The following is a 25842-nucleotide window of genomic DNA, read 5'->3' on the forward strand; positions in this document are numbered from 1 at the left end:
CAAGATCAGGCACCATCAGCTCCTCTCTGGTAACTGCTTCCTAGTTTGCAGATTGTTGTCTTTTACTAAATTCCCCTGTGGCAGAAAACAGCAAGAAAGGAAGCATATTCTCTCCTGTCTCTTTTAAAATTATGTTTTTGACAATTGTATACATGCATTGTGCATTGTGCACATATTCAACCTGTTACCTTTTCATTCCTGTCCCCATCCTACAAAGGAAGAGTCTCAGCTAGAGTCCCTCCTACTTTCCTATCTTAAGTTTGTGTCCCAGTCTTGTGCAGGTAGGTGCTGTGTGTTCATGATTATGTTGGCCATGTCATATTTGGAAGACAGCATTTCATGGGACTCCACCTCATCCTCCTGCTCATATAATCTTTTAACTCCCTTTTCTGTGATGTTCCCTGGGTTTTAGAGGAGGTCTATCTATCTATCTATCTATCTATCTATCTATCTATCTATCTATCTATCTATCTATCATCTATCTATCATCTATCGTGATACAGACTGAACAGTCATTTATATTAGTATTTTGACCTGTTACAAGTCTTTCTATTCACCAAAGCCCACAGCACAAAGAAGCCTCTTTGGCCAGTGTGGATAGCCGTGCTAGTCCTGGTGCCGTGGCACTCAGAGTCTTGCAAGCCCTGTGTGGGAGCTGGGAAGTGGAGCTCCTCTCTTTATGTAAGGGCACTGACCCATATAAGGCTCCACTCTAATGGCCTAGTTATCGTCTACGTTCCCATTTCCAAATACTATCACATTAGAAACTGGAGTTTCAGAGCTAGAGAGATGGCTCAGTGGTTAAGAGCACATACTGCTATTGCAGAGGACCAGAGTTCGGTTCCCAGCACTCATGTCAGGCAGCTCACAACCTCTTTAACTCCATCTTGAGATGGAGCTGATGGCTCTGGCTTCTGTGGGCACCTGCACCCATGTGCACATACCCCCACACAGGTACACATATATACATATAATTAAAAATAAAATAAATCTTTAAAAAAAGGAATTAGATTTTCAGTGTATGTAAGAACATGCAGACTCATAACTGGTCAAAGAGCTGAGATTAAGTGAATGTTGAGTGCTCACCCCTAAATGGGGTATCTGTATTACCCTCTTCAAGACCCAGGGAACATTGCAGAAGATGGGGAAGAATTATTTAAGAGCTGGAGATGAGGAGGAACATTCTGAAAAACTGTCTTCGGGATATGACATAGTCGATGTAATTGTCACACCTATGACTACCTGTACAAAACTTGGACACATATACACAAAACATGAAAGTAGAAGAGAGACTAGTTGGGAAGAAGAAAGGGGCCACAACAAGTGGGCGAGGGATAAGAGAGGGTAATGGGGGGGATATGATCACAATAGATTGCATACATGTATGAAATTGTCAAATAAAACAATAAAGCATAGCACCAAGACAACTCCTGAATCTGCTTTACTAGCTACTATATACACTGAAGGGAGGAGTACAAGAGAATGGCCTGTCTGTCTCAGGAGGTCCAGCCCTTGCTGGAAATTTAAGTTTAAAAAAACCCAAAGGGTAAGTTCCGAGCCACCTGGAAAACTCTGTTTCCTTGTGGTCATCCACTCCTGGCTCTTACATGCTTTCCACCCCTCTTCTCAAACGGTCACTGAGCCCTGGGTAGCAGAGAATGGTGACAGCATGCATAAGACCCATGTATGTAAATCAAACTGGACAAAAACAAGCATAGAACTGGGAAATGGGTAAGAAACCATTTGGTTTCCATTGGAACTATTGGCAGCTAATTGCTGCTGGATGAGGGAGATCTGGTCTTCTTTATTTTTTTAACTTAAAAAAACTTTATTGAGAATTTCATACATGCATATAAGGTGTTTTGATCAAATCCATGCCCACTCTTTCCCCTCCAACACCTCCCATATTTCCCCATCACTTTTTTTATGACAACTTGGTGTTTTCACTCTCTCTCTCTTCTCTTTCTCTCTCTCCCTTCCTCCCTTCTTCCCTCCCTCTCTTTCTTTCCTTTTCTTTCTTTCTTTTTTTAAATGGGGCTTTTTGCTATACTAACATTACCCCTCTGAAGACGTAACCCTAAAATCTTTTAGGGATTAGATAAACATTCCCAAACAGATTTGTCATTTTTGGCTTTTGGAACAGAGTATGTTGCTAAGAGGCCCAAGGACATTTTAACTTTTAGCCAAGAAACTGGCTATTTTCTTTGAGGTATTTTTTACCCTATTTTTAGCCAATTCCTACCTCCTATTCTTATCACATCATCCTCTGAAGAGGTTACCCAAATTGCTGATAAGGAATCAGGATGTAGACCGCTCTGGCTTCTTCATGCTGAACAGAGACACAGGGTGAGGCAATTGGTGCACCCTTCAGTGGGTCTATCTAAAAGACACCCAAATTGCATAACTTATCTGTAGGGAGAAAAGAAAGTCCTTGACTGGTGAATAGGGGATGTGAAGGAGAAGTAAAGTCAAGAGTAGTTAGCATTACAAGTTCTAGACAGGGAACCAGAAAAAAGTCAGAACAGGGCAAATTTCAAATGCTCATATCAGAGTCCATTTGGGATTTCTTGATGAGAGCTTCCAAAAGCATCCCTCTATTGGGTTCCTCCTCATTTTTCTTTTGTCTGCCAAGAGTGGACTTAAGAGTGATGGATTCAGGATTTGCTTTCAGATATTTTGATAGCTGTTGGAGTGGTTAGAGTCAGTGTCATTTTCCTCTCAAAGATTTCTAGAAGAGGGATAAAACAAATTTACTCATAATTTTAGAACAATAACAGGTTGTCTCCCTTAGCTACAGGTGGGCACTACAGTATTGCAGACCAAGAATTGAAGTCTTAACATCTGAGAAGCATTTTCTGATTAGGAACAAAATCATCAATGAGAAATAATTGTCTAAATAATTTTTTTTTGTCTTTTTGAAGCAGGGTCTCCCTGTAGCCCCAGCTGTCTTGGAACTCACTATGTAGACCAGGCTGGCCTTGAAGTCACAGAGATCCACCTGCCTCTGCCTCCCAAGTGCTGCCACCATGCCTGGCTCTTAAATAACTTTTTATATGGACTTAAGCCTAATGTCTGGGAAGTGTAATCCCTTGAACTCTTAAACAAATATACTGTTAACTTTACTCTTTGGTTATACTTTCCTTTTGGGTGTTTAAGACCATACAGTTGACCCAAATAAATCAATTTATTTTTACATATAAGGTCTTTTGAGGATCTGTTCCTCAAGGGTCACATGGGCTTGGGAGGAGCCCCTGGCTCCTTTCTTTTACCAGTTCCATCTATGTGAAGACAAGTCAAAGGTCCTGCTCAACCATGTCTGGCTTCACATGGAAGCATGGATGAGATGTTTTCTCTGAGTTGACCGTCCTCTTTGTAGACTGGACACTGGTTCAAGTCCATCTGGTGGGGTCTCCATGGCCTCCCTGAACAAGAGGACATGTGACTCCCCACGGTTACAGGACATTTTGAGAGATGTTCCATACTTCCCTGGAACTTAGTCAGCCTTGGAGGGCAAGGAGCAAAAACTGTCCTTTTATTTCCTCTGACCACGTTAGTATAAGCCTCAAAGTATGGCTGTTAAACATCCAGTAAGGTTAGTTCCACCGATCTGGTACTTTTAATTATCATGTGCTATGTAGATAAAGCTTGGGTCAAAAAACAAATATTCTCAGTAAACCTTGACTAGATATATATATTTTGTTTTTTAAACTAGTTGACTAAACTATGACCTTAGAAATTTTAAGATTATGTGTATATTATTTTTGTCCCATCCTTTATATATCATAATAAGCCTACACAGACTCGATGCATGTAAGTGCACTCATGTCCTGCAAAGCCCACAGAGGTTGTAAGAGAGCATCAGATTCCCTGGAACTGGAGTTATAGACAGTTGCTAGCTGCCATGTGGGTGCTCGGATTTGAACCCAGGTCTTCTGCAAGAACAGTCAGTGTTCTTAACCTCTGAGCCATCTCTTCCCCCCCTAATATTTATTTTTATTTTATGTGTATGTGTGTATTGCCTACATGTAGGTAAGTGCACCTGTGTCGTACAATGCCTGTGGAAGACAGAAGGGCTGTCAAATCCTCTGGAACTGGAGTTACGGACAGTTGCTAGCTGCCATGTGGGTGCTGGGATTCGAACCCAGGTCTTTTGCAAGAACAGCCAGTGTTCTTAACCATTGAGCCATCTCTCCCCGCTTATTCCCTTTTAAGGTTCTAGTGTCAAGCCAATGTTTGATTAAAGTTTTCCTGGGGAACCAATGAATTTACTGAGCTCACTTACAAGGATGACTAAGAGGTTGCTGAGGTGTATGAGTAACCTTGGTGTATGCACACTGGAAAGCATTTACTCAGCATGGATCATGCCTTCTCTTCTTAGCCTTCCCCAGATTATATACTTTAGTCCTCCCCAAATCCAGGAAACCATGTGCGATTAGGGTCAAAATACAGTTGGCTGGGAAGGGTGGCTGGATACTCTGGTGAGGGTCCAATGACCTTGCTTGGCCCTCCTGTAATGAATGAGCACAACCATCAGCAAGCCCAGCTGTGACGATGTTTAGCGATCAGGCACAGCTGATGTTGTGATGACGGTAGTTATTTCATGCAGTAGAGGCTGCTGTACAGCATCATCTTATTAAAGAACATGGAATTTAAAAGGATTTGGTGCTAGGATCCACATATGAGGAAGAACATATGTCGTTTGTTTTTCTGAGTCTGTGTTACTTCACTCAGTATAACAGTTTCTAGATCCATCCATTTACCTGCAAATTTCATTATTTAATCTTTCTTTACTGCTGAATAGAACTCCATTGTGTAAATGGAGTTAACCATTTTTGTTAACCACTCGTCAGCTGAGGGGCACTTAGGTTGCTTCCGTCTCTTAGCTATTGTGAAAAGAGCAGCAACAAACATGATTGTACAAGTGTCTCTACAAGTAGGATGAGTCCTTTGGGTATATGCCAAGAAGTGGTATAATCTGTTCATATGGTAGGTTCATTTTTAGTTTTTTAAGACTTCTCCACACTGTTTTCCATAGGGGTTTCATGAGTTCCAATCCCACCAGCAGTGAATGAGTGTTCCCTTTTCTCCACATCCTTGCCAGCATTTGGTATCGTTTGTTATCTTGATCCTAGCCAGTCTGATTGGGGTAAGGTGATACCTTAGGATGGTCTTAATTTACATTTCCCTAATTATTAATGATGTTGAACACTTTTTGAGATGTTTCTTAGCCATCTTTATTTCTTCCTTTAAGAACTCTCTGCCTTTAGCCCATCTTTTAATTGGGCTGTTTGGTTTCTCAATTCTTTGTTTTTTGAGTTCTTTACATATTCTAGATGTTAAACCTCTGTCAGATGTGTCACTGGTGAAAAATTTTTTCCCATTCTGTGGGTTTTCTCTTCACTTTTTTGATTGTTTCTTTTGCTGTACAGAGGCTTTTTAGTTTAATGAGGTCCCACTTGTTGATTGCTGACCTTAATTCCTGAGCAACTTCTGTCCGATTTAGAAAATCCTTTCCTACACCTATATCCTGTAAGTTACTGCCAATATTTTCTTCTAATAATTTCAGGGTTTCCAGTTTCATGTTGCAGTCTTTGATCCATTTGGATCAAAGTGTAATTTGAAATCTGGTATAGTAATCCCCCCAGCCTTGCTCTTTGTGCTCAGGGTTGCTTTGGCTATCTGGGGTCTTTTGTGCTTCCACATGAATTTGTGCAAGCTGAGAGATAAGGATCTAGTTTCATTCTTCTACAGGTGGAGATCCAGTTTTGCCAGCACCACTTGTTGACGATGCACTTTCCTCCATTGTGTGTTCTTGGCACCTTTGTCAAATACCAGGTGGCTGAAATTGCATGTATTTGGGTTTGGGTCTTCAATGATGTTCCATTGATCTATGTATCTATTTTTGTGCCAGTACCATGCTGTTTTTATGACTATAGCTCTGTAGTGTAATTTGAGATCTGGTATAGTAATCCCCCCAGCATTGCTCTTTGTGCTCAGGGTTGCTTTGGCTATGTGGGGTCTTTTGTGCTTCCATATGAATTTAAGGGTGGTTTTTTCTATTTCTGTGAAGTATGTCATGAGGATTTTGATTGGGATTACATTGAATCTATATGCTGATTTTGGTAGGATGGTCATTTTCACAATATTAATTCTTCCAATCCACGAGCATGGGAGGTCCTTCCATCTCCTGGTTTCTTTCTCAATCTCTTTCGTTAATGATTTAAAATTTTCATTGTAGAGATCTTTGGTGTCTTTGGTCAGATTTATTCCAAGATATATATTTTTTGCAGCAATTTGTGCCCTTCCTGAAAGATTATTTTTCCATAATCTTTGCTTGAATGGTCCAGTTCTTCAACTTTATCCTCCAGTGTTGTTACTCTGTTTTCCATTTCATTCATTCTAGCGGTGAGGCTTTCCCCTGTTGTTTCAAGTTGGCTTATTGAGTTTTGCACTTCTTTCTTCATTTCTGCCTGAGTTTTCTTCAATGTTTCTATATCTTATGTGAATTCAGTTAGAAGTTTATCCCTATCTTCTTTTAGTTCTTTGATTTGTTTCTTTATGTGTTCTTTAAATTCGTTGAATTCCTTGATCATGTTTATGATTGTCCTTTTAAATTCAGTGTCCTGGGTTATCTCTAGGGGGCTCTCAATAGCGGGTTCTCCTTGTAGAACTCCTCTACAGGACTGGTGGAGTTTGGTGGGGAGCATAGTGTTTTGCCTTTCCATTTTATTATTCTTTCGTTGTGATTTTGGCATGTGAATTTCTTTTGTTGTTTATGATTCTGATATGAGAATTAAGTTGAAGTATGCTTCTGTTTGTATTATCAGGTGCCTAGGTTCTTTCCTTATTGGTTATGTAAAGCTGGTTGGTACAGATTTCAGGTTCTCTCAGGTTTTATTTTGAAGGGAACTGATGACTTTTTATCAGTTATTCAAGGGTACCCACAGAAGCCCAATTCAGGTTCTGGTCAGGTATACTCAGGCTTCCTTCTAAGGTTTGGACCCCTATTAGCAGGAACTCAGAGAAAATTTGGGAAATTCCCTAAGGGAGGGGGGGACGGTTTTGGGACTCTCAGTTGGTCTGCTGTGTTCTCAACTCCTATTGCCAGAGGGAGGCCAGAACCCAGCACTCTCTGGAGGTCTGCTGGGATCATAGCTGCTATACCCATGATGTAAGAACCTACCCTCTCAGGCTGTCTGCTAGGATCTCAGCCTTAGCCTACCAAAGCAAGATCTGTCCTGGGGCCTTGGTAGGGGCCTCATGAAATCCCAGGTAAGGGGATGGATATCGCTCAATTAGGAGAAGCTCACCACCATATGGAGGCAGGATCTAGGTGCTCTCAGGCAGTCGCCTGCATTCTCAGCCCCTATGCCAGAGAGAGGCCAGAAGCTGGCACACTCTGGCAGTCTGCTGAAATCACAGCCACTACACTGATGGAGGTCAGAACCCATCCTCTCAGGTTGTTTTGATCTGGTCTTCTTTAAGGCAGTGTTGCTAGGTAGGCTGACCAGGCTCCAGTGAATGAACTTAAACCAAGGGACATCTGGGGATACAAGCTCAACTTAATAGGCCTTAACATATATGACAGAATGCATGAAATCTGGTGGGTGGAATTATAGGGTTATGTAGATAGTGGAAGGGGGTCCAAATATGATTACTGTATTGTATAAAATGCATGAAAAATTCAGTGAAAATATATTGTAAAATTTAAAAATTAAGTGCATACTTCACAGGAAAAAAAAGAGGTTATTTAAATTTTCAGTGTGTAAAAAAAAATAACCAATAGGGCCAGTGAGATGACTCAGTAGGTAGGTAGATGTGCTTACCACCAAGACTATCTGAATTCAATTCCTGGGACCCACATAGTGGAGGAGAGAACTGACTCCTCTACGTAATCTGATCTTCACATGCATGGTGTGCCCCCCCCCAGTCAATAAATAAATGCGATTAAAAAAAGACCTTGTTTAGCATACCTCAGACACTAGTAAGGCATGAGAGTGTCTCGCAAATAGAGAAGATATTTCTGCAGTGGGTGTTGTTTCGCCTCTAGAGTAAAATACAATCTGTAAATATTTTAAGCCTTATCCTAATAATATTAGTATTATTGTTTGGAACTTTGAGCTCTTATTCTTAAGGGTAACAATTTAATTAAGAAAAATACAATTTATTTTTAGACTTTTATGTTCAAAAGTTTGAATAGTAATGACAAAACAATAGCATAGAAATGAGAAGTATTTAGCTCATAAGTTTGAATAGTTTGCTTAGGATTCTATGTAATATAATATTTACCATTTACCTTTTCTTCCCCTGTACCCCAAACAGAAACCTTGATCCTAGCGAGCTGTGTTGGACCCATTGACCTGCTTAAGGCTTATTCATCCCTTTAGAAAGACTTTTGTTATATTTGTTATATGACATATCTACCTATATTCAGCTATCAGTCCATTTTACCTTTTCAATGTTTTCAAAGTAGATTGTAGACATCAGTATACTGCAGGGGTAGGTTCTTGTTGTTAATTATCCCTATCTTACATTATTGGGAACTGACACACAGAGAAGTAATTTGTTCAAGGTCACAATTTGTTCAAGCTGTGTTTTTTGGTTAAATTCATTTATTTTTATTTTATGTGTATGAGTGTATTGCCAGCTTAGAGTTCAGCTAAACCAGTGTTTTCACTTTAGATGAGGGAACTGAGACTGTGTGCAAATTTTGGTAGTGCAAACTAACATACACTCATATTCTTAGTGACAGAAATTGAGCTACAACATAGTCCAGAATCTATGCATGGTACTTAGGTACTTTGTATTGTTAAATAATGGAATATAGTTCTTGTAAATTTATCTAGTTTTCACTACAAATCTATTTGTGTATTATAAGTTTTGTTTATTTTTAGTCTTTATGTTGATTTAACCTTTGGTACAAATGATACCTAGGTACTAAATTCTTAAGTTTTATTGTAATGTAAGACATAAAAATTGTATAAAACGTAATTATACCACCTTGTAAGTAATAGCAAAAACCCATACTAAGAAAGAAAACTTCGGAGCTGGGTATGGTAGTATGAGCCTTTAATCCCAGTACTCAGGAATCAGAGACAGGTGGATCTCTCTGAGATCAGGCCAGCCTGGTCTACATAGTGAGTTCCAGGCCAGTTAGGGCTACAGAGAGACCCTGTTTCAAAAAGCCAAAAGGAAATAAAGAAAAAAAGAAATAAAACTTTGCTGGTACCTCAGAAGCTCGACAGATGCCTTCTGTTGCTGATCCCTTTCTTTCTTTTTTTTTTCTCTTTCTCTCTTTAGCCAACTTAACGGGACATGCAGAGAAGGTGGGAATTGAAAATTTTGAGCTGCTGAAAGTCCTAGGAACTGGAGGTAAATCTCAGGTTTATTCCCTTTTTTTAAAGGAAAAAAAGTACTTGTTATTCTATGACATAGGATTGGTATCTTCATGCAGTAGTCAGTGAAAATTTTAGAAGCATGAGAAGCCTAGTAAGAAAACTGTCAAAATGGACATGAAACCAGGTGTGGTGGCTCACGCCTTTAATCCCAGCACTTGGGAGGCAGAGACAGGTGGATCTTTGTGAGTTCGAGGACAGCCTGGTCTGCATAGTGAGTTCCAGAACAGCTGGGGCTACAGGGAGACCCTGTCTCAAAAGGACAAAAAAAAAGGGGACATGAACAGACTCATTGTAGAAGAAATTTAGAAGACAGAAATAATTAAAGAATCTCTTGCCTGGCTAATCCCAGAACTTTAGAGGGCAGAAGCAGCACTATCAAGAGTTCAAGGCCAGCCTGAGCTATAGCTGTATATAGCAAAGACCTTATCTCATGAAAAAAAAAAAGTCTCTTTTAACCTAATGTTGGGAATGTAAATTAGTGTGGTTTTACATAGGACACAGTATTGTTTTTTTAAAAAATCATTAACATATACATAGAGCTTATTATGTGCCAAGTACCTTATGAAATGCTTTATATTGATCGACTTACTCAGTCTTCCCTTAATGCTATTGTAATTCAGTGCGCATCATTGTAATAATGAACTAATCAGAACCTATCATTAAGGGTTTGGCTAATTTATCATGGATCTATTTATGTTCTGTCTTTTATGTAAGATTGAAATGATCTGTTTTTTATAAACGTTTTAGAAAACTTTTCCCAAAGTCATAATTTTTTAAAAAAACCAACCGCAGAGGAAAATGTGCACTGTACCATTTACATAATATAAGCAATTATATGAATAAATTTCTGCATGTATTATGTGTGTAGGAAAGTCTTTGGGGTGTATACAAAATGTTAACATGATTACCTATGGGTGGGAAACTTTGATTTGTTGACTTTATAGTTTGTTGTAGCTTCTGAAAATTCTCAACCTCAACTCCTGCTGCATAGAAGCCTGGCTGGATTCACAGGCAGATATCTAACCTGTTTAGTTCTAAAGATCCCTAACTCAGAAGAGCCCTGTGTGTAGTAAAATGCTGTGCTGTCACCATTCTGGAGTTCATTCAGAAACAAGAATGCATACACTTCCATTTTGCACTGGGCCCTACGTCTGGACTGTTTTGCTGTACTGTTAACACAGATGTGAGAACTGACTATTCTCCTTTTCCTGTCTCCAGTATTACTGAAGATGAGGCTCTTAACTCTTTATCCTGAAGAGGCCTTGAACTTTTCCCTGGAAGGAGTAGCAATGCATCAGAGGCAGACCATTTTCCTTTCCCCAAAGTTGAGCTTTACAGTTTGAGGAACATATGTGCTTTCTTAGATTTCTAGGCCCTGGTTGGATAGATTGTACCTGCCAACTTTTTGACAGAAGAGAAATCTCCTGGGATTCCACAATTAGTCCTACTGCCCTAGCCTCACACATACGTGTTTACATTCACTTGTGCAAATTTTCTTTAGGTCATTCAGTAATGAGTTTTCGTGCCTAGGGTCCCATTATACTAGGTCTTCTTAGCCTCCCTGAATAGTTTGGGCTTTAGTACAGAGCGAACTTACAGCTACAAATGAATAGACCTGATAGTTTATTCCTATCAGCTAAGGTTTTAATGCTAGAAATGGTCTAGTGCACTTGTCAATTTCGACATTTCCCAGTGTGATTTAGAGACTGGGAAGATGGCTCAGTGGATAAAGGCCTGACCACCTCAGTTGGATCTTTAGGACCTACATAGTGGAAGGAAAGAACCAACTCCTGCAGGTTATCTCCTGACCTTCACATGTGTGCATGCCTCTCCCCCAGTTATAAATAAATATGACCAGCAAACATCTTTCAGCCTCTTCTAATACATGATTCACACAAAATTTGTGCAGAGCAGAATCAGAGTTTTCAAAAGTGGCAAAGTTTGTAAGTTATCTTATGTCCCCGAACTGTGGCAGTGCCAATGATGAACTTTTAATTGCTTCTGATGCAGATGACGATTTATAGTTCACCTTCACCACGTTGAGATTGACAGTACTGGCACAGGAAGAAGGTACTGTCAAAGCATTAATAGTCTGCTGCACCTAAAAGGCATGAGCCAGACACATATTGGGCATGCAGTCTAGGTACACAGTCAGATGTAGGAAGTGACATGGATTGCTGAGGACAAGGGAGTGCTAGGCAATGAGGCCAGGCAGTGGATGGGAGAGCACAGCAATGCTCAATGCGCAGTCCCTGGGACATAGCAACAGCCTGCCTACCACTGAAGTTTTCTTAATGGGTAGCTTCTCAAGAGTAATGCCTTGTACATAGTAGTTTCTCAGTAAATAATGAATAAAGGATTGAATATGAGTATACTCTCCTCATATATTATAGAATTTCTGTAACAATCCTTGAATATTTGAAAGCAAGTTACTGGGGGTTTTTTATTTTTATTTTTTTGAGACAGGGTCTCCCTGTAGCCCCAGCTGGCCTGGAACTCACTATGCAGACCAGGGTGGCCTTGAACTCACAAAGATCTGCCTGCCTCTGCCTGCTGGGATTAAAGGTGTGTGCCACCATGCTCGGCTACCAGTTTTTTGTTTTTATTTATTATTTTTATTTATTTTATGTGTATGCGTGTATTGCCTGCGTGTAGGTAAGTGCACCCGTGTCATGCAATGCCTGTGGAGGTCAGAAGAGTCTATTGGATCCCCTGGGACTGGAGTTACAGTCAGTTGTTAGCTGCCATGTGGGTGCTGGGATTTGAACCCGGGTCTTCTACAAGAACAAGTGTTGTTAACTGCTGAGCCATCTCTCCAGCCCCTGGTTTTGGGGGAGGGTTTTTTTGTTTGTTTGTTTTTTTTAATTACAATATTTACCTTGTCTTTGTTCTAGAGATTGGAACTTAAATTTTTTTCCATGTTAAGATTATAGAAATGTTGACTTTTATGCTCTTAATAAAAGTTAGTAAAACAGCACAGTTGATCAAATCTATTTGCATAGTTTTACCTCTGCTTTCATTAATTTAATTAATGTAGCATTTACTTTTAAATAGGGTTATACCAATTATTCCTAAAATTGATTAAAAAAAAAACGCTCATACTGAGATCATGTTTTATTCCTGGTACAGATAAAACGGCATGATAGTTAGTGGTAAAACCTATCATCTACTGAACTTTCTCAAACATGCTATGAAAATGTAAAATTAATGAATTTTCTCCATCACATTTTATAGCATGTAACAAGAATCATAAAACTAACTCTGTTACTTGGTCTGATAATATTATACATGACAGTATATTCCAAATTTAGAAATAGAAATGAAAAGATAGTTTATTTTCCCCTGTGTGTTAGATGATAGCTGATATCTTGAAAACCCTTTTCATTATCAAATTCCCAAAGTTCTATATGAAATAGACTTTAGAACTAGGTCTGCTACTAACTGCATAGATGAGTTGAGAAGAATAAGGAAAATCCTTAGATACAGAAGTAGAAATGGGAGCAGGAATCTGGAGAACTAAGCAAGTTCCCTTCAGACAAAGGTTTTGCTAGGAAATTGACAGTAAACTTGTGGGTGAGGTTTTGAATTTACAGTTTTCATGCTTGGTATGGAAGACAGCATCTAAGGCTCTCAAGAAGTAGGGACAACTGTCATTAAAAGAAAAAAAAAATCCAGCCTGCAAAGGGGGATGGAAAAGAAACATCTGACTCAGCATTGACTGAGGAGTTAGGAGGGAAAACATAAGTCTTCTTCAACATTCTCAACCATAAGATAGATGTCATGTTGGTTTGGAAATTCAATATTTATACACTACATAATAATAATTGAAAACCCAAGAAGTTATGGATTTAGCTTACAGCAGTTCTACGTTGGTGGTGTGCCCAGGTATATAGAAAAGCAAATAGAAATCCTCTTAGGATAAATAACCTCTTACCATGTCTCTCTGCGTATATATGTGTGTGTATAGGGGTGGTGGTATATGCAATGTGTTTGTATGTGCCTGTGTGTGGTCAGAAGTTGATGTCCCATGTTTTCCTTGATCATTCTCTCTTTTTTGTTTGGTTGTTTTAAAGACAAAAGTCTCTCACTGAATCTGAAACTTATTAATTCAGCTGGGCTGGCTACCCCAGAGCCAGGGTTGTAGATAAATGCTGCTGCACCCAACTTTTACGTGGCTGCTTGGGGATCTGAACTCAGGCTTCCTGCTTGCCCTGCAGGCACTTTAGAGATGGAGTCATCTCTTAAACCCTTACCTATATATTAAAGGAAGTACTAAAAGTACACAGGTTAAGACCTTACTATCAAAAGTTGCAGACATCCAAGAGGAAGGCCCCAGAGGGAAAGATTGGAAACAAAAAAGCAGAATTTATTAATTTTAGGTACGAAATTGATGTAAATGCTTATGCTTATTTTAGTAATGTATTTCAGTTGTAAAATAATTGTATATATTTATGGGGTAGAATATGGGATTTTTAAAAATCTATGTATACTTTGAACAAAGATTTACTCAAGTTAATTGACTAACATGTTTATCAGCTTACTGAATTTTTTGTAGTGAGCATGTTTAAAAAAATCTATTAGCATGGGGCTGGAGAGATGGCTCAGCAGTTAGGAACACTGGTTGTTCTTGTAGAAGACCCGGGTTTGAATCCCAGCACCCACATGGCAGCTAACAACTGTCTGTAACTCCAGTTCCAGGGGATCAGACAGCCTCTTCTGTCCTCCATGGGCATTGCATGGCACGGGTGCACTTACCTACATGCAGGCAATACACGCATACACATAAAATAAAAATAAATGAAATATGAAAAAAAAATTTTAAATCTATTAGCTATATTGAAATATATAATATATTATTGTCTTTAACTGTGGTTACTATGCAGTACAATAGTATAATACTAAAACTTATTCTTTCAGTTTACCTGAAGCTTTCTGTCTTTTGATCAACATCTCAAAGAGACTGGAGCTTGCTATTGAGAATAAGATATGCTGTCTGGATTTGGCACATGCCCATAATTCTGACAATTGTGAGGTAGAAACAGGAAGATTATAATTTAAGGGCCAGTCTAGGCTATCTCAAAAAGAGAAAATCAGGGGTTACAGAGATGGCTCAGTGGTTAAGAGCACTGGCTGCTCTGGCAGAGGACCTGGATTCAGTTCCTAGCACCCACATGCTGGCTAACAGCTGTCTGTAACTCCAGTTCCAGGGGATCCAATACCCTCTTTTGACTACCACCGGCATTGCATGGCATGGATGCACTTTATGTGAGCAATATACCCATACTCATAAAATAAAAATAATAAGTAAAATATTTTTTAAAAAGAGAAAATCAAAAAGAATGAATGAACAAGATATGCTAAGAAAAATGACTACGTAGATTTTTATTTATTTTAGAAAAGTCATGGGTCAGTAGAGATTGCTCAGTGGTGAAGAGCACTTGCTCTTTAGAGAACCAAGTTCAAGTCCAGCATTCCTGTTGGAGTCTCATAACTGCCTGTAACTTCAACTCCAGGGGATCCAACACCCTCTTCTGGCCTTTGTGAGCCCCAGCATGTGCACGCACACACACATAGATGTACATGCATATAAATAAAAATAAATAAATTTAGAAGTTTTGGGTTTTTTGTTTTTTTTGTTTTTTTTTTTTTTTTTTTTTTGAGACAGGGTCTCCCTGTAGCCCCAGCTGTCCTGGAACTCACTATGTAGACCAGGCTGGCCTTGAACTCACAGAGATCCTCCTGCCTCTGCCACCCGAGTGCTGAAAGTTTTTTTTAGGTGATAGAAAGATGGGTCTGTGATTAAGAGCACTGACTGCTCTGGCGGAGGATAGAGGTTTGGTTCCCAGGACCTATGTGACAACTAATACCTGTCCATAACTTCAGTTCCAGGGTATCTGGCACTCTCTTCTGGCCTCTGCAGACATTGCACGACACACAAGTACACTTACATACATGCAGGCAAAACACTAATATACATAAAAAACAATTTATAAGTTCTCATTTTATTTTTAAGAATTTCTTACATGGTGTATTTGCAGTATTTTTATCTTTCCCATTCCCTCTCTAATTCCTCCCACGCCCCCCCCAATTTCTTGGCCTCTTTGATGATTATTGTTACCTGTACATATATACACATAAATAAACACACACACACACACACACACACATATATATATATATATAATGCAAAGTCCATTTATTGGTACTTGTGTGTACCTGTGTTTAGGGGTACCAACTTGGGATTAGATAACCTATCAAGGAGTTAGTCCCTGGAAAAAACTGATTTTCCCTCCATCAGCATTCACTGATTTCCAGTAGCTCTTCATCTTGAGGTGGGACCCCATGAAATTTCTCCCATTCACCTTGGCATGTCAACTGGTTTTATCATTATATAGATTTTTGTTAGGCTTGTTAGATCTTCTTAGACTACCATATTATGCATTGGTACAGCTTCCCTATTGTGTCTAGAATGCATTAACTAGCAGTAGGTGTCTTGTCTCTCTGGCTCTTAAATTCTTTCCACCTTCTCCTTCCACGATGTTCCCTGATCCTTAGGTGTACAGGCTGTGTTGTGGATGTATCACTCAGGGCTGGGCAACCAATTCTCTGTGTTTGACCAGTTGTAGAATTTAGTAATCTCTATTAATCTCCAACTGTTGCCAAAATAAGCTTCTTTGACAAGGGATGAGAGGTACACTTGTCTGTAAATACAAAGATATATATTTAGTAAGAAATTACATTGGTCTAGGGAAGTGACAGAAGTAGGTTCTTCTCCAGGGTTCGTGACATCCCAGCCACGTATACGTAGCTATGTTTACAGTATCACACATGAATTACCTTCCAGTGAGCAGGCCTTAAGTCCAATTAAACAGCTGTTGATTACTCCCAAGATAAAGTGCCACTGCTGCACCAATAGAAATAATTAGCTAGGCTGGTCATTGTTGTGATTCATAGACTTTACAGCTGGATAGGACCATTGATTGGTTTTCTGCCTTGACAACTTGCATAGTATCTTCTGATACTATGAGAGCCCGTTTTCAGAGAGGAGGCCTCCAGGTCAGCTCCAGCGCAACGGCTCCAAATCCTATGTTTGAAGTATGTCATGTCTTCAGCAGTAGATTCTTATCTTAAGTTCTGGGAGGCAATCAAGAACTGTAGCAATAGCCTGTATTATTTTGGGAGTCTATTGAACTGACCAATGACTCAAAAGGTGGTTTCCGTTGCCTGGCACTGTGATTTTTGTTATATAGCCTTCAGTAATACACATGCACTCAGATTGATACAATATGTGTATTTTTAAGTAGATTTATTAAATACTATTTCCTTTCAACTTTTTACATCACCTAAGCATTATTTATCTCTTTTCTCCTCTCTCTCACCATTTGGGCCCCCTTCTCCCTTCCCAGTTAAAGTACTCTCTATTTTCACCAATTCCTGCTTTATGATGCCTTTCTCCTACTAGCCCCCTCTCTCCAGCTCCTTCTTCCCTTCCCTCCTTATGGTTCTTTTCCATTTTCCTGGCTCCTTTGATAACATCAGGATATATATTCATATCTAAGGATTTGAAGCTAGGATCCACAAATAAATTTCTCTAACTTTTTTGTGGTCTACTGAATGCATAGATCAGCATGCATGGTACTACTTGAAGAATCAATACTGCTATTGTAAGTGGAGAAATAGTTATTCAAATTATAAGCACAGTGGATGGTTCACTAGCAGGTGATAAAGGCAAATAGAACTAATATATCAGAATATAGATTAGATAGATTAGAAAAATATGCAGAATATTTAATAGCTGGAATTTAACATTTATAAAAAAGAAAGAGATTAAGATATAGATGACAAAGAAGATCTAACAGGTGTCTAACCAGCTGGAGATAACATATGAGGAGAGGCCTACTTAAAGAGATGGCAGCTGAGTATTTATGAGAGTTGATTAAACATGGATTCTGAGAATTAGGAAACACAGCAAATCAGTTGTAGACAAGTAAAAAGAAGTTAGTATGTAGATAAATCAGAGAGGAACTGATGAACATAAAAGACAGAAATACCCCCAAAGTAGAAAGAGAGATGCTTTTTAAAATAAAGGAAAATGATTACACTAACACAACCATAACCATTGGCCTCAACAAGCGTGTGTGTGTGTGTGTGTGTGTGTGTGTGTGTGTGTGTGTGTGTGTGTGTGCATGTGGAGGCCAGAGGATAACCTAGAGTGCCTTTCCTCAGAAGCATTCTACATTGTGTTTTGAGATAGGCTCTTTCACTGCCTGGAACGCAACCAATGAGGCTGTCCTGCAGGCCAGCAAGCCTCAGGGATCCTCCTGTCTCTGTTTTCTCAGGATTGGGATTACAAGTGAGTGCCACCACACCTGACTTTTTTTACTGATTCTAGAAATTAAACTAAGATTCTCCTGCTTATAGTGGCAAGTACTTTTCCAGCTGAGCTATCTCTCCAGCCTGAAATAGAAGTTTTAAATGCGCAAATGCTGAGTAGGAAACCCGTGTAGTCATATAACTCTTAAATTGGGCAATAAATAAAACCTCACTAGGAAGGGATGCTTGATATAGTTTTAAGAATAAGTTTTAACAAACCTTGAAGATAATTCTAATCTTTCCAAACTCAGAAAAAAAACAGGGAAATTATTTCCTTCAGTTTACTTTTTAAGTCCACTAAAACCTTGATTCCCCAAACATGGAAGGGCAGTTCAAGGAAGGAAAACCAGAAGGACTTTCACATATGTAAAAATTTTATATCATCTAAAAAAACAAATCTTGTATTTTTTTAAATACATCTGATCCATTGACTCATCATCTCCCTTCCTTTTGGGTGACTTGCTCACAGGCCATGAAGACAGCTCTTCAAAGGTGAGGAAATGGTTTCGCTATCATGTTTTCCTCCTGCATCCATCTCCATTTCATACTCCTTCACTGTGCTCTAATGAGTCTATTGTTAGCGGTGGATGCTGCTTTTCTTTCTTGTCAGTGACAGTGCCGCTCTTATGAGGAGATGGGCTAAGAAATGTCATTGTAGATATTTCTGAATTTGAAATCAAAATTTTGATGACTAAATGGAGTAGGTGGAAACTTTTATTATGAATATAAAATCACTTTTTATTCAAAAATTTCACCACTAATCTTTCAGTTTCATTACCTTTTTAAGATAAATTTTTCAGCACTGCTTAGAATAATAGAAAAGCTTCATCATATGTCTGTGTGTCATATAAGGTTTTCTTTGGAAGTAAAACTGAAAACTTTTTTGATTAATTTTTATATAGTCTGAACTAGAAAATGCTATTCGTCAAATATCTCAAAGACATTGCAGAATATTTGAATATGGAAGATCCGCTTTTTGTTCTTGTTTTGGAGATTGAACCTAGGGCTTGTGCATGCTAGACACTGCACCACTGAGCTACACCAGCAGCCTTTTTTTTTGTACTTTCTATTTTGAGACAAGGTCTCTCTAAATTGCACAGACTGTCCTTGAAGTCGGGATCCTTCTGTCTCACTTCTTGAATGCTAGATTACAGGTCTGTGCTACCAGATCCTGCCATAGTTTTGATTTTTAAAAGTATGGATGTAAATACATGTAATATTCATATTTTTTTATTCAGAGGATTGATTTGTTTTTTTCATATTCATTTAGTCTGTCAGTAATCCGTTTTTTAATTTCCTAAGGTTGAAACATTGGAATAAATTATTTTTCTCTATTGTAGTCTTAGTTTTAGTTTCTCATGAAGTCTTAAAAATGACCCTTAGGCTGGGGATATATAGCACAGTGGTAGAGTACTTTCCTAGCATGTATGAGTTCCTGAGTTCAATCATAAGTACCACAATAAGTAAATAAGTAAAAATGACCCTTGGTTTTGTATTTGTTCTTCTGTTCCTAACGCTACCACTTACTTTACCATACACATATGGATTATGGCAAAGATTTCTTGGTTGATCTATTTTCTGCAAGCTTTCTATTCCAACATTTGTGCTATAGTCTACTACAAGTAAATATACAGCCTTACTAAAGTGTAAAATTATTGTACAGTTCTGTTTAAGAACATATGAATTTTTTCCAGTTTATACTTCAAGTTCATATTCTTGCCTGGCTTTCACTTTCTTCCATTTTCCTCAGCTACTCTAATATTCTACCTCCTTTCTAGTCACTGTCCTTCATTTTCACCCCCTAATGCCTTCCCTTCTTGTTCCCCTGTCTATGGTGCTCCTCTTCTTTTCCAGGTGCCTTGTTCCTGTCCAGGTCATTAAACTGTTGCACTGAGAGCCCCTTGTATATCTCCCTTTATGTCTGACGTTTTTCTTCTAGACTGTTATCTCTTAAAATCATCTACATGTGTTTTTCCAGCCCTGTTTCCCTGCCTCCTTCCCATAGCCCAGCACAGGATGAGGCCTAATAATAATCTCACATGCATATCATTTCTGCTCCTGTCTCTAGCATTATTCTTCCACTTGGTACTCCAAAAACCAGGAAATATCTTTGGTTCACCTATTGGAATTATTTTCATTTCATGATGAAATTTTGGGTAACTTAACATGAATAATTATCTAATTTTATTTTTTTCCTGTCGCTTCTGCCTTCCTTTTGACCATTTTTTAACATGTCTGTCCAAATATGGTTATGCCACCTAATAGCAGAGTTACATTCTTAAGAAATGTCTTCAGGTGATGTCATCATTTTGTGAACATCATAATGTATATTTCTACATAACCCTAGATAGTACAGTCTACTCTGAACCTAAAATATATGGTGTAGCCTATTGTTCATAGGCTATAAACCTGTACAGTGTGTTACTATACTGTTGGCAGTTACAATATTGTATATCTACATATAGAAAGCTATGGTAAAAATACTGGATGAGAGAAATTTTTTAGCTCCATTATATCATGGGATCACCATTTTTTACTTTGTCTGTTGGCTGAAATTTTTGCAAGTTGTGGCTATATAGGAGAAAATCATTATTACTAATTCTGATAGCAGACAATGAACATCTCAACTGAAAGACGACTATCATCCACAGTCATTCACTGTTGGACATCTAATGTGGTCTTGTCTTATGGTGAAAAAAAAAAAAGAAAAGAAAAATTACCCCATGTACCTATAGAGAATGTAACCAAGGTTCCAATTTTGGGGCCCTCTACCTTGTGGAGCACTTGGGAATGGCAGATAACTAGAAGACCCAGGTTTGAATCCTGATACTGTTTCTGCTTGCAGAGCTCCTTAAGTAAATCACAAGAACTTTTTGATGTGTGAGCCTAGGTATTTTGTGGTTTCTTAGTATTACCTGTCTCACAAAGTTGTTATAAAATTAGTGATATATACCAAATGTAAAATTTTGTGGTAAGTTAGTATTACCTGTCTCACAAAGTTGTTATAAAATTAGTGATATATACCAAATGTAAAATACCAATCACTACCTAACCATCCTAAATAATAGATTATCTACCTAAATAATAGATAATTTAATAATTTAATAATAATGTCACTACCTAAGTAATTATTTATTGAATGGGAAATTCTGTAGTGAAATTGTAACCTAAATTAGAAAAAATAAAATTATTTAAGACTTCTATGTAAAGAGAGATTACTAGTATTACTTACTTTGCTAGCCTTATGTGAACCATCTACATAATGTAGTCTGTGATATTTCTTTACTCAGTGGCCCCAGAGTCTGTGAAAACTCTTGTCAGGACAGACTTTCTATGTGTGTGATGGGTATGTATACATGTGTGTACACATGAATGTGTGGGTCCATGTGTGCACCTATAGAGGCCAGAGGTTGAAGTCAGGTGTCTTCTATAGCTCTTTGCCTTATTTTTTGAGACAGTTCTCCCACTGAATCTAAAACTAATCATTTTGTCTAGGCTGGCTGGCCAGTGAGCTTGTGAGAACCACCTGTCTCTGCTCTGTCAGTACTCAGATTAAAGATGCACACTGCAACTCCTGTTTTTTTACATGGGTGCTGGGGATCTGAACTTAGGTCCTCAAGTTGAAGAGCAAGCACTTTTACCAACTAAGCCATATCCCCAGCCCAGTATAGACTTTTGTTTTTTAAAAATATTTTTATACAAGTCTTCCAGAAACATACTCATTTATTAAAGAAAATATACTTCCATTTCTCTTGAGTATTTTGCCATTAAAGTCTGCTAGAAATTGCACTAGGTAACTTAAAGACACTTACTTTTTGGTGATTCGCTAGAAAAACTTTGGTTGAGTCATGTAAAAGATTGTTTTAAGTAGTTTGATGACTTACTCATCATTTGACATCTTATTCTTTTAAATGTTTGGAAAGTATCCCTATCAAAATAGCATGTTTAAAAGCATGTGTCCATTGAATTGTCTGAATTGTCATTCAAAAAATTTTATGATTTTGCATTTGTATTTACCCACTATGCCTTATGCTTCAGTGTAAGTCTACTGTGTTTATGTAAATCCTAAAAGTAAAAGTGTTTTATGCCATAATCAAAAGATCCCATGAAAGGTACTGATTGACATTGCCTCCCTGTTATAAATACAATTTTTATTATTGATGTTGTATGAGGTTATGATAGGAGAGCCCAGGGCAGGAACTTGGATACATGTGATTTATTGTAAGAGTGCTTCAGGAAGACAAGAGCAACAGAAGTATGGTGGGTATAGGAAGGTGCCTAAATAAGCTTGTGTCTTAGGGGAGTCTAGATTTAGCTTGAACTTATGGGTATCTGGACAAGAGAGAAGAAGCAGGCTGCAGTTGTTGGCTGCAGACTGCTTATGTGGAAATTAAATAGAAAATGGGGACATGTAGCCTTCCAGATGGGTCATGTGTAACTGAGGTCATTCTCTAGAGAAGGAGCAGTGATGGGTCATTAGCACTCACAGCAGCTGGGATGTTGTGCACCAGACAATAAAGGGAATCTCATAGGTCACTTTCAGCACCTTCAGCAGATGGTCATAAACTATAGCAGTTAAGACGTAACTGTTAGGTAAAAAGCTTGATTGTTAAGATATATGTGAATGTTATTTTGAATATGATTTTGAGCCTTCCTTGGTTCTTTGTTTTTCATTGAAATGCCTTTTCTTTTAATAAGATCTTCTTGGAATCAAATACATGGATAATTTTTTTAACCTAAACTTGGAAAAAATTATTTGTGGAATTTATTCCCAGTAGGATATGGTTTCTTTGCAACTTTTCAATTGAACCAGCACTCTTTGATTTTTCAAATTATTTGGTCTTTGATTTTTCAAATTATTTGGGACCAAGGTTAAGAAATACATTAGCCATCCTTGTGAGTGAGTTAGGAGTTAGCCACAACCAAACACACACATAAACTTTAATATATCAACTTAGAACTTTCTCTGAAACTAGAAATCTAAAAAGAGCTTTCTTTGAAACTAGAAGAAAAATTATTACATAATTCATCTTTATTCAGTTATTTAACTAATACATTATTGTAAATGGAGCTTATAGGCAGTTAGTGCTTTGTGGTTTTTTCTGTCAGGCTTTTTAAAATAATATTTTTGTTGATTGTTTAGGAATGTCATAAAATGTATTTTGATTATATTCAGGCCTCCTCTTCCATCTCCTCTGAGGTCCACGCTCCCCCTTCATGTCTTCTTTTTCTTTTTAAAAGCCTATCATCAAGCCTAATTTGTGTTCCCCAAATGTTCTTGGATGTAGGTCCATTCCCTGGAGCCTGGTCAACCTATGAGACACCACACCCTTAAGGAAAACTGAGTCTCCCTTTCCCAGCAGCATCAGTTGCCAGTAGTTCCTCAGGTAGAGCTGGGGCTTCTTGCCTACCTTTCCCTTCAATGCTGAGTTTTTGTTTGGCTTGAGTTTATGCAGGTCTTGTGCATGCTGTCACAAGCACTGTTGGTTCAAATGTGTAACTGCTGTGTTGTGTCTAGAAAATATGTTTCCTTGTATTTATCAGTCACCTCTGGCTCTTACACTCTTTCTGTCTCCTCTTCCACAATGATTCTGAGCTTTCAGAGGAGAGGGTATATTACAGGTGTCCCATTTAGGACTGAGCACTCTGTAGTTTCTTATTCTCTGCATGTTGACCAATTGTGGGTCTCTGTGTTAATCATCATCTGCTGCAAGAAGAAGTATCTCTGCGTGAGAGTTGAGAGATGCACTAACCTGTGGGTGTAACAATAAGTCATTAAGAGTCAGTTTAATACTGTGTCCATTTAGCAGGTCATAGTAGTAAGATCTTCCCAATCTTCTTTTACAGCAAGTCTTTTTTCAGGAGTTGTCACCATCCATGACAAAATGTCCTGACTTGTATTCCTGATGGTGCTGTATAACTTTTGTTGATCTTTAAAATGCTTAAACTAGTCAAATGACCTTGGTTAATTAAAAAACAAAATTGAATTAAATTTAGAATAATGGCACTTTTGTCATGTATCTCTTACTTTAAAAAGATCTAAATGTTTATGACTGAAATGAACAGACTAACTTGACCTCTTTCAGAAAAAAAAATTTTTTTAGCCCTTAGTTTCTTGTTCTTTTTCTTTACTTTTAGCCTCAGTTTATTTTATCAAAAATTTTGTGGGCACATTTTTCTTAATGTTGAAAGGGTAATCTATTTTTAATCAAAATAACTTATTTTACTTGTGTATCTATATTTATATATTATCTACATTAGTTTACTTAGAAAAAGATTTGTTTATATTTGTATATGTATACATTTATATTAAAAATTATTTTATGAGTCCTGGATGTCCAACTCAGTGGTAGTAGTTACTTACAATGGATGATGCCCTGGCTTTATTTCCACATAGTATAGAAATCACTTCAGACTGGCATGTATACATAGGTGCATATTTGAATAAAAATTACTGTATATATGCATATATATATTTGTGCATGTGTAGCTATATAACAGGGCTCTTTTTTTTTGAAGAGGCTGTAGGCCTTGGCCCACCACTGATGATCAGATACTTCCACAGATCTCGGGGCTCATCCAGTCTCACACATTCTTACTGGTTTTGTTGTTGTTTTGTTTATTTATTTTTTGTGATGCTGAAAATTAAACTCAGGGCCTTATGCATGCTAACCACATAATTCTGCTGCTGACCTAGACTCTAGCTCCTGGGCTTACATTTTTAAACACAGGAATTTTTTATTTTATGTATATGGGTATATTGCCTGCATGTGTGTAAGTGGACCCATGTCATGCAGTGCTCATGGAATCAGAAGAAGGTGTTGGAGTCCCTGGAACTGGAGTTTATGGATGGTTGTTAGCCACCATGTGGGTGCTGGAAATCGAGCCTGGGTCCTCTGCAAGAGCAGTCAGTGCTCTTAACTGCTGAACCATCTCTCCAGCCCAGGAATTTTGTTTTTTATAGTTTTATAAATCTTGATAATGATGACTAACTTGAAGTTGTATTAAGGGGTATAAAGTTGTCTCTTTTGGGGGGGATGTTGTTTTGAAACAGGTTCTCTCTGTACCCTCGCTAGCCTGGAACTCTCTACATAGACCAGGCTGGCCTGGATCTCACAGATGTCACCTGCCTCTGCCTCCTGAATGCTGAGACTAAAGGCATGTACCACCTGCCCAGCTAAATTTGTCATTTTTATGTTATACTGAATTGCTCTAGAAATATTTTGTCTTATGGCTATGTATTTTTTAATACTTGAAATGAAAGGCATAACTGAGATATTTGCATAAAGTTATTTAGGAGTCACTATTGTGCTTAATAAATATGTAAATACATTTTGTTTTTAATGTGTTTTAAAGTTGAAGTAGTTTTAAAGAGATTTGGGAAGTTTTCAAAGATGGGGGAAAAACAAAAAAATAGATTAAAGAAAAATATGTCATAAACATCTGGAATGACAAAGACATAAGTGAATCTTACATTTAACTCTTAGATTACTAAGAGGTTCAGCAAAAGAAAATTCTTTGGCCTATATAATTATATTTTTTGAGGGGGCTTGTATAAATTCATTGAAAACAGAGACTGTCAAGCTTTAAAAATGAAATGTTTATTTAGTATATTTGCTGCTGAATCAAACATGAAGTTTACTTAGCTCATAGTTGAAGAGCTCCAGGAACATGGTACTGGCATTTGCTAGACTTCATTGATATAGACCTCATCACATGATAATAGTATTGTTGTTGTGTGTGACATCATCAGTGGGACAATACAGAACAGCAAGTGTGCATGTGGGAAAGAGGTCAAAACACCAGCCAATATTGCTATATGACAATCTACTCTTATGATAACTACTTCAGTCTTTTTTATCATATATTAATTATACATAATTATAAAATTATAATTTCATTGTAACATTTTATACATATATATTTTTATCATATTCATCATTACTCTCGTTTTTTTTTTTTCATTTGTTTTTTTGTCTTTTTGAGACAGGGTCTCCCTGTAGCCCCAGCGGTCCTAGAGGCTGGCCTCGATCTCACAGAGATCCACCTGCCTCTGCCTCCTGAGTGCCAC

General features: G+C 38.0%; 1 protein-coding gene across 2 annotated transcripts in view; it reads left to right on the top strand.

Moving 5' to 3' along the window:
* Rps6ka5 (ribosomal protein S6 kinase A5) overlaps positions 1 to 25842 on the top strand; it is a 217371-nt gene that overhangs the window by 58655 nt on the left and 132874 nt on the right. Inside the window, exon 2 of one of the 2 annotated variants that reach the window (XM_008821741.3) lies at positions 9301 to 9372. The exons of the other annotated variant lie outside the window; for it this stretch is intronic. Within the exon in view, the coding sequence (XP_008819963.1) occupies positions 9301 to 9372 (72 nt within the window). The remainder of the gene's footprint in view (positions 1 to 9300; positions 9373 to 25842) is intronic. 2 annotated transcript variants of the gene reach the window in all.

Source organism: Nannospalax galili, unplaced genomic scaffold (assembly GCF_000622305.1).
Source record: "Nannospalax galili isolate Female #2095 unplaced genomic scaffold, S.galili_v1.0 scaffold107, whole genome shotgun sequence".
Taxonomy (NCBI): domain Eukaryota; kingdom Metazoa; phylum Chordata; class Mammalia; order Rodentia; family Spalacidae; genus Nannospalax; species Nannospalax galili.